The 12,457-nt window shown below is 43.9% G+C and overlaps 1 protein-coding gene across 1 annotated transcript in view; it reads left to right on the top strand.

The window, feature by feature from the left end:
- NRBP1 (nuclear receptor binding protein 1) overlaps window positions 1–12,457 on the top strand; it is a 38,892-nt gene that overhangs the window by 24,428 nt on the left and 2,007 nt on the right. Inside the window, exons 8-14 of the mRNA XM_068936555.1 lie at window positions 7,301–7,384; window positions 7,649–7,707; window positions 8,871–8,969; window positions 9,045–9,177; window positions 9,404–9,506; window positions 12,158–12,208; window positions 12,307–12,442. Coding sequence (XP_068792656.1) covers window positions 7,301–7,384; window positions 7,649–7,707; window positions 8,871–8,969; window positions 9,045–9,177; window positions 9,404–9,506; window positions 12,158–12,208; window positions 12,307–12,442 — 665 coding nt within the window. The remainder of the gene's footprint in view (window positions 1–7,300; window positions 7,385–7,648; window positions 7,708–8,870; window positions 8,970–9,044; window positions 9,178–9,403; window positions 9,507–12,157; window positions 12,209–12,306; window positions 12,443–12,457) is intronic.

The raw sequence follows: 12,457 nt of genomic DNA, 5'->3' as shown, positions 1-12,457 counted from the left end.
TCCAAAGTGATGTGCATACCCTATGCCGCTATTCATATAGCAAAGTGGATTTTTAAAGTTTTGCTTGCTTGGTCCTTTTTTTTTTTTTGATCTTATTGTTTTGTGATGTCTTGAAGACTCCCTAATGTGAGAGCCTGCCATAAATTGGAGAGCCTTCACATTAGGTCTGTTCTTGAGGACCTCTTTTGAACAATAGCTTGGGGCTGATTGTCAGTTTATGACAATTAGAAGGCCTTTTAGGATGGAGCTGCTAGAAATAGTTAGCAGAGACCTGCCTTGACTTCATGTATAAGGACGCAACTCAAGGCAGGAGGAACAGAGTCAGAAGTAAGTGACAACCGATTCCTTTTAGGAGGTGAATGAAAACAAGTTGGTAAATTCTAGCTATGGAATACAACTGGAAGAGGAGGGAAGGGAAGAGTCAAAATTTTGTGCAGCATGTATTAGGTGTAAAGCTGGGCATAGAGGCTTCTAATTGCTGTAGTTAGTTTTCTGAAATTGCAGTTGACACCTGTCTCCACAACTTACTGTGTGGGCATATCACTGATGCATCAGTCACTTTGGGGTTTTTTTTTTTTTTTTTTCCTCTCCAGTTGGTTTTGGTAGTAAGAATTGGTGTCTTCATTGTTGCAAAGTGACCGAGTGAAATGTACAAACTTAACAGATGTACATCCTAGTATGTTGTGAAGGTATCAAACTGTCATTTTTATTTTGCAGGTTTAAAAGCTAGCTGTGGCTTCAGATGCTTGCCTTCTTTGCTCAGTATAACTTTTTATTGCTGCTATGAATAATCTTATTCATGAAAACACCAGAAAGCAACTATTGTCTAGACTGGTTGTCAGTTTGAACCAAGTAGGATCTTCTAAGAAGATTCCTTGTTTCAATTCCCTGTTTAGTCCTCCAAGTTATAGAAACTTGCCTTTTCAATGATCAAATTTATTCTACCTTTTCCTATTGTACTGAAGGGGCCTGCTACTAGATTGTGTTTTGTATTTGCCTTTCTGTGGCTTTCCAGGATGTGTGAGGGGAGCTGTTTTATAGTCATCCAGGTCTTTGTTTACCAATTTCAATATTGATACAGCAGTTGCATATGCCCACTCCTTTTGGAGTCCTTTGATGGAAGACACGTGGAGCATTAACAGTTTAGTAAGCTCCTTGGTGTCAGCTCCATGGTAGATCCTTGTAGATCACTTGAATACAAATTTAACAAGTATTTTAAATCTACAGGATGAAATGCTTAGCATTCTCTCTGATTGTTAATGGACTTTATTTGGAATTCTGTATGATTTGGGCCTTGAGGCCTGTGAGATGAGTTGCATTTTGATTCTAGCTTCTGCTTTTAAGGGATGTGCTTTTCTGTTTAAGTCTGCTAAGATCATTTGGTTGTGCAGCTTTGCCTTGGCGTGTTATAAAAATAATGCTAATCACAGAAACGTGAAGCCTGAAATTTAAGGAATTTAGAATTAAGCTTGAGATGTTGCACTTTAAACTTGTGGACCCAAACTATGTTTGAATCGAATATGCATTTATAGTGGTTCAATCCAAACTTCTGTTAGGCAGAGCTGTTCAAAACATAAAACAATTTTAGTAGTCACACATTTGGGGACTCTGATTTTTCAATGTATATCTTTCTTTTGGGTCTATCAATAGAAGAGTCCTCCAGAATAGGTTGATCCATAGCAATTCAGTGAATTTCTTTTCTTGTTATGTGGGTCTACTGCAGTTAATTAGCTCCCTGCTGTTTCAGTTGTAAATGAATTAAGCAAGAACAGCAATCTTGCTTCTATTAGCTGCCCCTTCATCTTTTTGACATAAGTGCTGTAATGCAGTCAGATGATGCAACCCAAGTAGCGGTTTGCCCAGTTCTTGGGAACTTCATTCCTCTGGTCTAGAAATTGCAGAGTTTCTGGCTGGATTGGTTTTGTGAGCAGCACACAAGACTTCAAATCTCCCTGGATACTTTGTTTGTAATGAAGTTTGTATCTTGAACTCACCCAGATAAAGTGCTAATAAGCTCTTAAGTGCCTACTGTAGATTCGTATGTAGGCGGGTTTTACAAATACTTCTCTACAGGTCCTATTTATCTATTATTGTGTCTACAGTTTTGCACCTCCTGCACTGCCATCTCCTACTTTCCACTTTTGTATTATAGACGTGGTCAAGCTGAATCACAGAATAGCTGAGGTTGGAAGGGACCTCTGGAGATCATCTGGTCTAACTCCCCTGCTCCAGCAGGGTCAGCTAGAGCAAGTTGCCCAGGACTGTGCCGAGTGGGGATCGGAATATCTCCGAGGATGAAGTGAAGTGTTGTCTTGTGTCCAGACAGAAACATGTCAGTTAAATTAAGAATGGGTTTTACTTAACATAAAAATATCATCTATCCTTCCACAGGAAGTTTGACACAGCATGGTCGTTCTGCTGTTTCCTTCCATCATTCATCTCTATGCCTTTATATTAATTGGTGTGGAGAAGGATAAGTCTTGAGCTACACCAATTTTTGTATGATATCAGCTCCCTGTTGCAAGTGCCACTGCTTCTGCTACAGTAGTGTTTTCTTTGAAGCAATAGTATTGGTTGTTTTTTAGGCAGATGCTAGTTACACTGCTTGGATGCAATGCCAATGGATGTGACAAGATAAACACAGGTGTAAGTAGTTGAGGGGCTCTACTTTGGCACATGGGTAATCAAACCTAGTGAACTTTTCTTGTAATGAACCTCTTTGCCTCTTCATCTTGTTAAATATTCAGCTGTTAAATCTTTTTGCTTCTGGTGCAGTAAGCACCAGCTAGTGTCTTTAAATGAATTTGATAATTAACAGTAAAATCCAAATAGTTTGTTTACATCTCCCGAGGTAGATTTGCAGGGCTATAAGATGCTTATATCCTGTGATCAGTTTGCATTGGCTACTGCATTTTTCTTTTTCATTCCATGCTTAATGGCAGTGTGCTTCAGTTTGTTATTGATAGCTTCCTAGTTGCTTATCTTCTAGGCTGTGGCCTCCCTAAGGAAAATGCATATGTCACTTTAGTGTGCAAATGAAGTAAACTGTGAGATGCATTGTGTTTGTGCAGCCTTAAGCTCTTTTGCAGTAGTGAAAATTTTGTCTTGAACGTTTGAGAGCAGAGGGTGATAATGCGGTCTAATATGTATCCTGGCTCCGTGGCCATCCCTTGAGAGTTGCAAACAAATGGTCTTGCTGTCAGTTGAAGAACTTTGGGTCCCTGTGACGCTGTGCAGCAAAGGTGGGATAGTTAATGGTCACCTGTCACTGGATTGCTGAACAAGCCTGGGGCTAATCTTAAAGTCTAGTTGTTGACCCTCCTGGCTGTCATCTTTTTTCCCCCGCTTTCTAAATCTGCTGAGATCGAGAGTACAGTGTACTTCTACGCTCTTCTAGTAGAGTGAAAGAATATATTCCTGTTTCAGAGAAAGCTTAGGCATTTGCAAGAGACTTGGAGTGGAATGGGTACTTTACCCCTTGAACTTTTTGAGAGCAAAGGAAGAACTGAGCAGACTAGCTTGCCTGTTTGCAAGGAGGAAGTGGTGAGTGCAGAACAGAGGTGCAGGAGAATCGCATACAGGACAAGCGGAAAATTGTCTTCAGCATGTAGTGTTTAAAAGGGCAAGTCTCTTGTGTGGTTAGGCATCTCTTCTAAAACTTGCCATTGTTGACAGCTGGGAGGTAACACCACTAAGTGAGTTTTTGGCCGATGCTCCTGATGACTGACCAGCTCTCTGATAAGCTGTCTGTTTACCCTGGTGAGATCTCTTTGCAGTAGCATGTCCTTGAGGGTTTGAGATGTCTAGCAAGCTCTGTGTGTTGCTGTAAATAATACTTATTTTTCTTATTTATGCTTTTATTGTCAACTCGCTTGCCAAAGGCAAGCTGTTTGCTTTCCCTTCAACTGTGCTTCATGTCTCTTCCTATCCATGCAAGGCAGATGATACCAGATTTGGCTGAAGCCGTCTCCAAAATCCATCTTCCTCTTGCTAATTCCCTGCCAAACTGATCAGTCAGGCAGTACTATGTCCTCTTGTGGTCTTCCCCTTGCTGTCTTCCCCTTCTCTGTGGCTGAGAAGGGCATATTCGCTGTTAATGTTGGTGATCTGACCTTCCTTTTTGACCTTCGCTGTTTGTCCATCCTTGCTTAACGTTACTATCCCTGACTTTTCAGGCATCTGATTCTTTACAGGATTAAAGCTGTATCACTAGGTGCACCATTCTGCCATGCTTGTCCACCTAATTTCCTGATCTGGTTGCACGTGCCCCAAGTCCTCACCGTGTGCTTCTATCTGGGCCAACAGTGTAAATGTAAGATTCTGTAATCTCATTGCTGTAGGTACACACTGATGCGTCTTTAGGTTAAGCCCTATGGGGCTGGCTGTCATCCAATTGCTTTATAAGATAAACGCACACAGCACTGGTAGATGGCAGGTAGAAGCCACGTGCAAGAGCTCATGTCAGAGGTACCTTAAAAGTTTGACCTGTGTTCTTATCTTTCACAATTATGACTTTGGTTGCTTTTAAAACGTATGCTCTGGCAAAGCTCCTCTCCTCCTATATCTAATCTAAGTGGCTTGTAGGTCCATCATCTTGGCATACAATAAGGACTAGACTAGACCGAAAATCATCTCTTGTCCCAGCTTCTGAAATGCTGTCACAAGGCGCAATATCAGTTTTGTCTGTCTTGTTCAACAGGCTTGCTTGCAGTGAGTTGTTCAGAGTTGACTTCTCAACAATGGATTGTTGCTGCCACAGTAATTAATGGACAGATGTGTGTCTGAAAAGCCCATCTCTGCTTAGCTCTGTAAGGCATATGGTGAAGGATCTGGTGGTCTTACACCATTGCTTTAACATTCCATTGTTTCAAGCTCGCAATAACAGAGCAAGCTTATGCATGTGACATAGCCAAGTCACATATGAGCTGTGATGCAAATTGCTGGAACAGAAAAATGCTTGCTAAACGTGGCTAATCAAACCCTGCTGCAGAGCCAGTTTCTGCAATAATGACAGAAAAACACATTGAGGAATTCCAGAAGGATTCTGCAAGTTTGGAGGCACAAGGACCAGAACATCAGAGAGGACAGATCCCTGGGTAACCTGCAACAGTAAATTCAAAACTCCTTTTTTTTGTGTGTCTGAGTAAGAAGTTCCCACATGTAGTGCAAACAGCTGCTCTTAGAACTGCTAGTTGCAACCGGTCTGTTGCTTTGTCAGGATCCTAGGGATGTTCTGCAGAGAAGCTTATTTTTGAACCCTAAAAAAGGTGCAGAGAGCCCTTATCAATAGGGTTTGGGCAAGGATTCCATTGTAACTTGCCATTCTAGTACAGAATGCCCTGTGGGAGTGCCTATTTCACACCACTGTCTAAGGTTTCCGTTGTTGAAACCTTTTTTGTGATTGATCTCGCCTCTTCTCCTTTCCTAAATGAGGCCCAGGAGCAAAGGACAGAATGGGTGGATAGGGAACTGGCCTCTGCCATTCAACAGACACCTCTTAGTGACTGTGTTAACAGTATTTAAAGACCTATTGGAAAATGAAGCTAATCAAAACGTGGTTTGGAACATGCTGCTTGGCCAATTCTGTTCCACATTTAGCAGAAGTGGTGTCCTGGATGGTACCCTGTCAGAATTCTCGTCTGAGGGCACTGGTCTAACACGTGGTGGGATGTGCTGAATTCCTGCAACACTGTCACTCCTGACATAAGGCCTTTCCCTCAGGGTAGGCCTTGATGTCTGTGCCCTTCTCAGGGGTCTGGCACTTGCCTGATAGCAGCTCAGCAACGTGCAAAGTCTTGGTGTGGTGGTTCCCAGATCTTTCACTGTACAGAGCTGCATAGTTGAAGGTGATTTGAAGATGGTTCCTACTTGCTCTTATACTCCATTGCACTGATAAGTAATGCAGCAAAAAACAAAGTATAAGACTTATTTTTAATGTTCCCAGGTTGTCTAGTCAGTTCCCTGTAGTCTGAGGCCATCATGCATGCAATAGGTGTTAAGTCTGGCAGGGCCCCCAAAAACACCTGTTTCGTGTTTCATATATGCTATCTGCTACACAAAAGCCCATCATTCCATTAAAAAAAAAAAAAACAAAAAAAAAACCCACACACCCTTCTGACTTTAGAGCAGAAGGCTTCCTGAAAAGTCTTAAATTCCCCATTTTATAGAAAGTGGGAAAAATAAAGAGCCCTGCTGTACCGGGGAACTTGTTAGATGAAATACATCAGGGTGATCTTAAGATCGAGTTACAGCCCAGGCCTCAGGAATGCTGAAAAATTACTGTTGGACAGTCTGACATGCAGGAAAAATTCATTCCTGCTCCCAAATTTCTCCGTACTCAGGTGGGTGTGCATCTCCAGCAACACTGCCTTTGTGATTTTGATCAGTCTCTGATGCTTCATAGGGCTGCAGCTGTCCTTATCTAAACCACTCACCCCACCAGTGGAATATTATAAATTAGGGGAAATTATTTTTGGTTCCTGCAAGTGCCCAGCAGAAGTCTTGAATGTCTTGACACGCAAAGATTTCCAGTTTTGGAGAAAAGTCCTCAATTGACAGTCTTAAATAGTGCTCAGAGGGTTGTGATTAGTGGCACAAAATCTAGTTGGAGGCTGGTAACTAGGGGTCAGTATAGAGTCCAGCCCTGCTCAATGTATTCATCAGTGACCTGGGTGAAGGGACAGCAGGTCCTAGCTGTGATGAGGCATCTGCTGTCAGGGTGATTAACTCTCCTCATTAAGTAACTCTGGCTTTACCTTGAGGCTCTTTGGCACCAGTGCCCTACTAAGAAGAGTTGCCTTGTGGAGCTGACCCTTTCCAAGAGCCCTGAGGTGGTGACTTTAACTGCAGTAATCTTGGCACCTTTGGCTGTTCCTGAGGCTTCTGAGATAGCCAGGTTGCTCATGACAAATGCTATAGGTCTGACTTAAGTGAGGAGCTTTTGGGGCTGGCACTGTAACAGGAGAGTCCTTGCCAGCTGATTTCCACCCCCTACTCCCCCCCAAGCACACACCTTTGCACAGATGCTGTGGACTCCATGGTTGCTCTTGCTAAGCTGCTCCAATGAACATGCAGCCGAGGAGACAACGCAGAAATATTTCAGGGCAGGTCACCTGACTTGCCTTGCTGAGATGGGGGACTGATGAGAAGCCAACTTAACTCCACTGTGCTGCCCCTCTGGGCAGGCAGAGGGCCTTGGAATTGCATATGTTCCCTGGGATCTAGTTGGGGGTGGACTAAGGACTGCTGTATCCTAAGCATTGTGTGTGTGGTTTTTTTCCCCCCTCCTTTCTCCTCCCAGTGGCACCGGACACAATTAACAACCATGTGAAGACATGTCGTGAGGAACAGAAGAACCTGCACTTCTTTGCCCCAGAGTATGGAGGTATGGTATGGTAACAGTTTCAAGCCTGGGTTTTGCTGGCCTGACTCACTAATGTGTGCGGGCTGTTCTTGCATCTTGTTTTCAGCTGCATGCTCATGAGAGCATTTAACTGTTTAGTGTTATTTGCCTGTTTAAATGCTCCAACTCTATCTTTCAAATAGCAGAGGAAGGGAAAGCTGAAGGGTTATCGTAGCCTAATACAGGGTAGTCCTGCTGCTGAGTGCAGGGATGGACTGACAACAGAGCCTTGTTTCTGTGTTACAGAAGTTGCCAATGTCACCACCGCTGTGGACATTTACTCCTTTGGGATGTGTGCACTGGAGGTGAGTGTGGGGCATTTGGTTATGGGATAGAGAAGAGATGAGTTAGAGAGGAGGAGATAGCTCTGTGGAATTGCTGTGGTTACAGGTAGGTTAGCTTAGTAACAAGTATGCTACGCTCTCTGAGCCAAGCCTATTTTGCCTTGTAGGGCTCCATATCTGAGGCTCCCCCAAATGTTGCCTTACTAGAAAGTAAATAGCTCAGTAAAGAGTTGTTCCTTCTGAAATTTGTGGTGTGCAGTTCATTACCCTGTGGGTCATGGCTAGTTCTGGAGACTGACCCAGCTGCTGGTGGGAACAGTCACTACTGCAAACTATACTGAGCATACAGGAACACAAAACTCCCCTTCCAGGGAGTATCTCTTCTTCCTGTGTATCTGGAGGAGAGGACAGCTGTAGTCCATAACTGTTCTGGGCCATCCTGTCCCCACCTGTTATAGCAGGTGCTGGTCACAGTCAAGTGTGAGTCTGAGATACCTGATCTCAGCAGCTTAGCAATTCCTCTGTCCCTGTGATCAATAGGCTGAAGATTAGCAAATGGGAGTTGGTAGGAGTACTATCTGGGAGAAAGAGCCAGCACAAAAAACTCTGAACATATGCTGCACATCCCGTAAGTGAAGCAGGAAAAGAACTGTATGAAAAAACTCAAGTTTTGCTTCATAAGAGTTGTGTTGAATCTTAACATTCTCTGGAATTTTCTGTGAGCCTTTCCTAACTAGGAATTTGTACATGTGCTGGCCAGAGCCAGTTCTGGATGGCATTGTGTGTGTTCGGTGCTTTTTTGCCTGTAATACAAAGCTATTCATGCAGCCAGGAGAGACACTGCCAGATTCTGGCAGTGATCCAACTTAACTGGTTCAGTAGGGGATGGGAATTATCAACCAAAAGTATAGGCCAGTGGACCATGAGATTTGAGAGAGAGATTAACTTTCTAAGGTGATGTTGGCATAGTTTTCAGGTTTCCCAGGCAATCCACTGGGGTGCTAGAAACAAACTATTACAACGAAGCAGCTGTTCTCTGTTTGTCTGCCTCCAGGAACTGTGACCTTAAATAGCACCAAACAACTTGGCTCTTATGATCTCACTCTTGGCAGTGGTCTCCTTGAGCTCTGTTCAAGGCAGTACCAATTTTCAGTGAAGTCTGATGTGCTGCTTTATGTTGGCAGATGGCAGTCCTGGAAATACAGGGTAATGGAGAGTCATCTTATGTGCCCCAGGAAGCCATTAACAGTGCCATTCAGCTGCTGGAAGACCCCTTGCAGAGGGTGAGTGAGCAGGGGTCAGTGTTCCTGCAAGCCTGCAGGCCTTGTACATGGTCTCATGCTATTTTTACTTTGCAGGAGTTCATTCAGAAGTGTCTGGAACTGGATCCTGGCAAGCGTCCTACTGCCCGGGAGCTCCTTTTTCATCAGGCATTGTTTGAGGTGCCATCGCTAAAGCTACTGGCAGCTCACTGTATCGTTGGGCATCAGCGTGAGTATGGGATCCCGGGATGCCACATCTTGTGTTCTGCAAAGCTCCACTAAGTGTTCATTAAGCTGTCTATCCTGGGAAGCAAGACTTCTGTACCATTCGTAACTGAGAGCAGGGCCTTGTGAAACAGAACTGTAGTTGCTGCAAGGGCTGCAATTTGCTGTCCTTAGGATGGAAGGGAGTTGCAGTAGTTCAGTTCTAACTGTTGTTGTTATTATTTTAATAGATATGATTCCTGAAAATGCCTTAGAGGAAATGACCAAAAACCTTGACATGAGTGCAGTGCTGGCAGAGATTAACCATGCTGAAAGGGAAGGAATCAAGATGATGTGAGTACTCCATGGTCTATTGGGAGGGGGCTGCTCAGGTGCATGTGAGAATGGACTCCAGGGCATTGGGGTGAGCACTGAAGTATCTGCAATCTATCTGGGACTGTTCCTTTCAAGTTAGTGCTGTCATTTCACCAAGAACTGGGAAACAAAAAGGAGCTGCCCTCGCTGTTGGTGAAAGAGTGGTCTTTCTCTGTCTGGGTACAAGGAGTTCTGTGGGGGGTAGCTCCTGGGTGGAGGAAGACCATGCACCAATGTTGTGTGAACAGATTCCATGCATTTGAGATGTGAATCATTCCCAAGATTGAGGGGAGGGAAACTAGCATCCTGTACTTGGAGCATCCTTAGCAAAACCTGGCAGAACAATTTGGGGAAGGTGCTTGGACCGCTCACAGACTTGTCAAATGGAGTTTGCAACGTTGGAGAAATAGTTCTTCAGCATTTTCATAACAGCTCATTTTACAATATGCAATGGGAGAAGCTGTTATGGACAGCTGTCAGTAACACACAGCAATCACTTAAGCAGCAGAGGCAGCTCTTTAGGAAAGTGACCATAATATGTATGAAGCAAGCAGAGTACCAAAGTGATCTTAAATTTTGGATTGTGAAACCTCAGCTGGTTGAGAGGTTAACTGGAAAGACTGTAAGATTACAGGTGTTAGTCCCAGACATGGCCAGGGTGCTTCCAAGGTAGACCAGGATTCTGGGATGCTCAGGCTAGTGAGTCAAAAGAAACCTGGAAGACATGGAGGAAACCACTATTCATTGGAGAGGCTATGTGAGCCATACAGATCTCTTAAAAACTGGCCTTCTGATCTTCCTAGAGATAGTAATTAATAGTATTGAATTCCCTTTGGGATGGGTTTTTAATTAAAGGTTCAAAAAGGGGGACAAAGAATGAATAGCCAAAGCTGTACAAAAGTTTCTACTATACTGGACTACAGTCTTCAGAGAACTGGTCGTCTGGCACATGCCAGCCTGGGACCTGCTTCTTAGTAGTGAGATGCCTCAGAGGTGCTGGAGGAAGAAATGGGAAGCACAGTAATGACTTGAAATGTCAAAGAACATCATTTCCAGATGATTCATCAGAGTTCCACAGAAGCTGAGCTGCTGGCAAAATTGTAAATTCTTGCTTAAAACTGCTACTGTACTAGAGGTTGGGAAAGTAACAGATGTTTGCATATTCTAAAAGGGGCTGCAGAGTGGTCTGAGGAATCGAGGTAAATAGGCAGTCTACACCTGATTTGATGGAACAGTAAAGCTCTTGAAGGATCATGGCAGGATTTGCGCAGCTTGCGGTCTCTTGCTAATCTCTCAAATTCTTTGAAATGCTAAGACAGTGGTAAAGACGACTGTTACTGTTTAACATTTTTGTTGTGGCCAGTCTAAATTAAGTTGTGGTCAAGTGGATGTTAACAAGCTGCATTAACCAAGGTAATGAGCAGTGTGTTGTATTGAGGAATTAGTGAAGTAGGAGAACCTGTGGCTCCTAGCTAGTCAGAACCAGATAGAAGTAAGGTGGGGACTGCAGACTGTTCTGGTGTTGCTAATTCCCCTGTACTGTGCAAAAGGAAAGACTGATGAATGCAAATAACTTGCTTTAGAGGAAGAACAATTGTTTCTGTCTGAGAAGGCTGTGAACTAACACCACAGGAAAAGATTGTTGTGAGCTTGATGAAAACTCACTACGGTGCAGCTTACAGCTGAGAGTAAATATGATATCAGAGTGCCAAATAATGGGAGAAAAGGTGATGCTGACTGGGTGTAATGTCTAAAGACGTTACATTTACAATGTGGCATCCTTTGTGAACCTTGAGTGAATAGTTCTGGAGCAGATCAGAGAACTGACTTTACCAAGGGGCTGAAAATCATTTTTGCCACATGGAGGAATTGTATATTCTTGGAAATGAGAAAGAGGAAAAAGCATGTGACAAGTTATGGAAGAAAGGAGAGGGGTTGTGAGTGCCTGTTATCCCCTCTCAAGCACCAGCAAGGGAGATGTTCAATGGAATTAAAGGCTGGGGAATTCAAAACTGACCGATAGGAAGACTTCTTCTGGAATTCATTACATTAAGAAGCCACTAAGACTGAGTGAGTAATCCTTAGAAGGAATTACATGGAGAACAGAGTATCTGGAACAGCAGGGAGAAATACTTGGGTAGCGCATTAAATCCTGAGGTGCTGGTTTCTAGCTGTTTGTCCAAGGTGTGAGATGGTTGGTTATGTGGTGCCATCAGCTGCTGCAGAGATCCTTGCCTCTGCAGTGCTGAGGGCCCTCTTTTCCGGAGAGGGGACCCTATCTTCGTGCATCTGGCATAACAGATGTCTGCAAAACGCCATGCTAGGAGCATGGTGTTACTGGGCTAGTTTCCAAATAATTGTATTGGACAACTTTCTACAAGGAGGAGATATCTGTTTCTGTCCTAATTAAAATGTTCCCTCATCCTTCCATCTTGCTGTACAGAAAGCAGCTGTTCACAGCAGTGGAGTCCATCTCGTGTTTGGCTGGCTGCCTCTCTCCGTACTCATCTCTCCCCACTGCCACAGCCATAGTCTAGGACATGGGGATTTGAAAGTACATCCTTCTAGGAGACTCAAGCATGTGGTTGTATTAGCTAACTTTTCACTTCAGTACTTTTTCTTTCTTCCAGCTTCTCACAATCTCCAGCATTGGAGTTGGACAAGTTCCTAGAGGATGTAAGGTAAGAGGCCCCTTCTAAAGGGCATCCTTAGTGTGTGTGTGTGTGTGAGACTGGAGAGAGATAGAAGTGTAACTTCAGACTCTGCTCCTTTCTTGCAGGAATGGCATCTACCCACTCACTGCTTTTGGGATGCCGCGACCCCAGCAGCCCCAGCAGGTGGTAGTGAAGTCTCCCATTGTCCCACCATCAGTGAAAACCCCAACTCCAGAGCCTGCTGAGGTGGAGACCCGCAAGGTGAGAGATGGGAGC

The sequence above is a fragment of the Struthio camelus genome, chromosome 3 (genome assembly GCF_040807025.1).
Source record: "Struthio camelus isolate bStrCam1 chromosome 3, bStrCam1.hap1, whole genome shotgun sequence".
Lineage (NCBI taxonomy): Eukaryota > Metazoa > Chordata > Aves > Struthioniformes > Struthionidae > Struthio > Struthio camelus.
The sequence above is the reverse complement of the archived record's forward strand: the minus strand, read 5'-3'. Positions and strand labels throughout refer to the sequence as shown.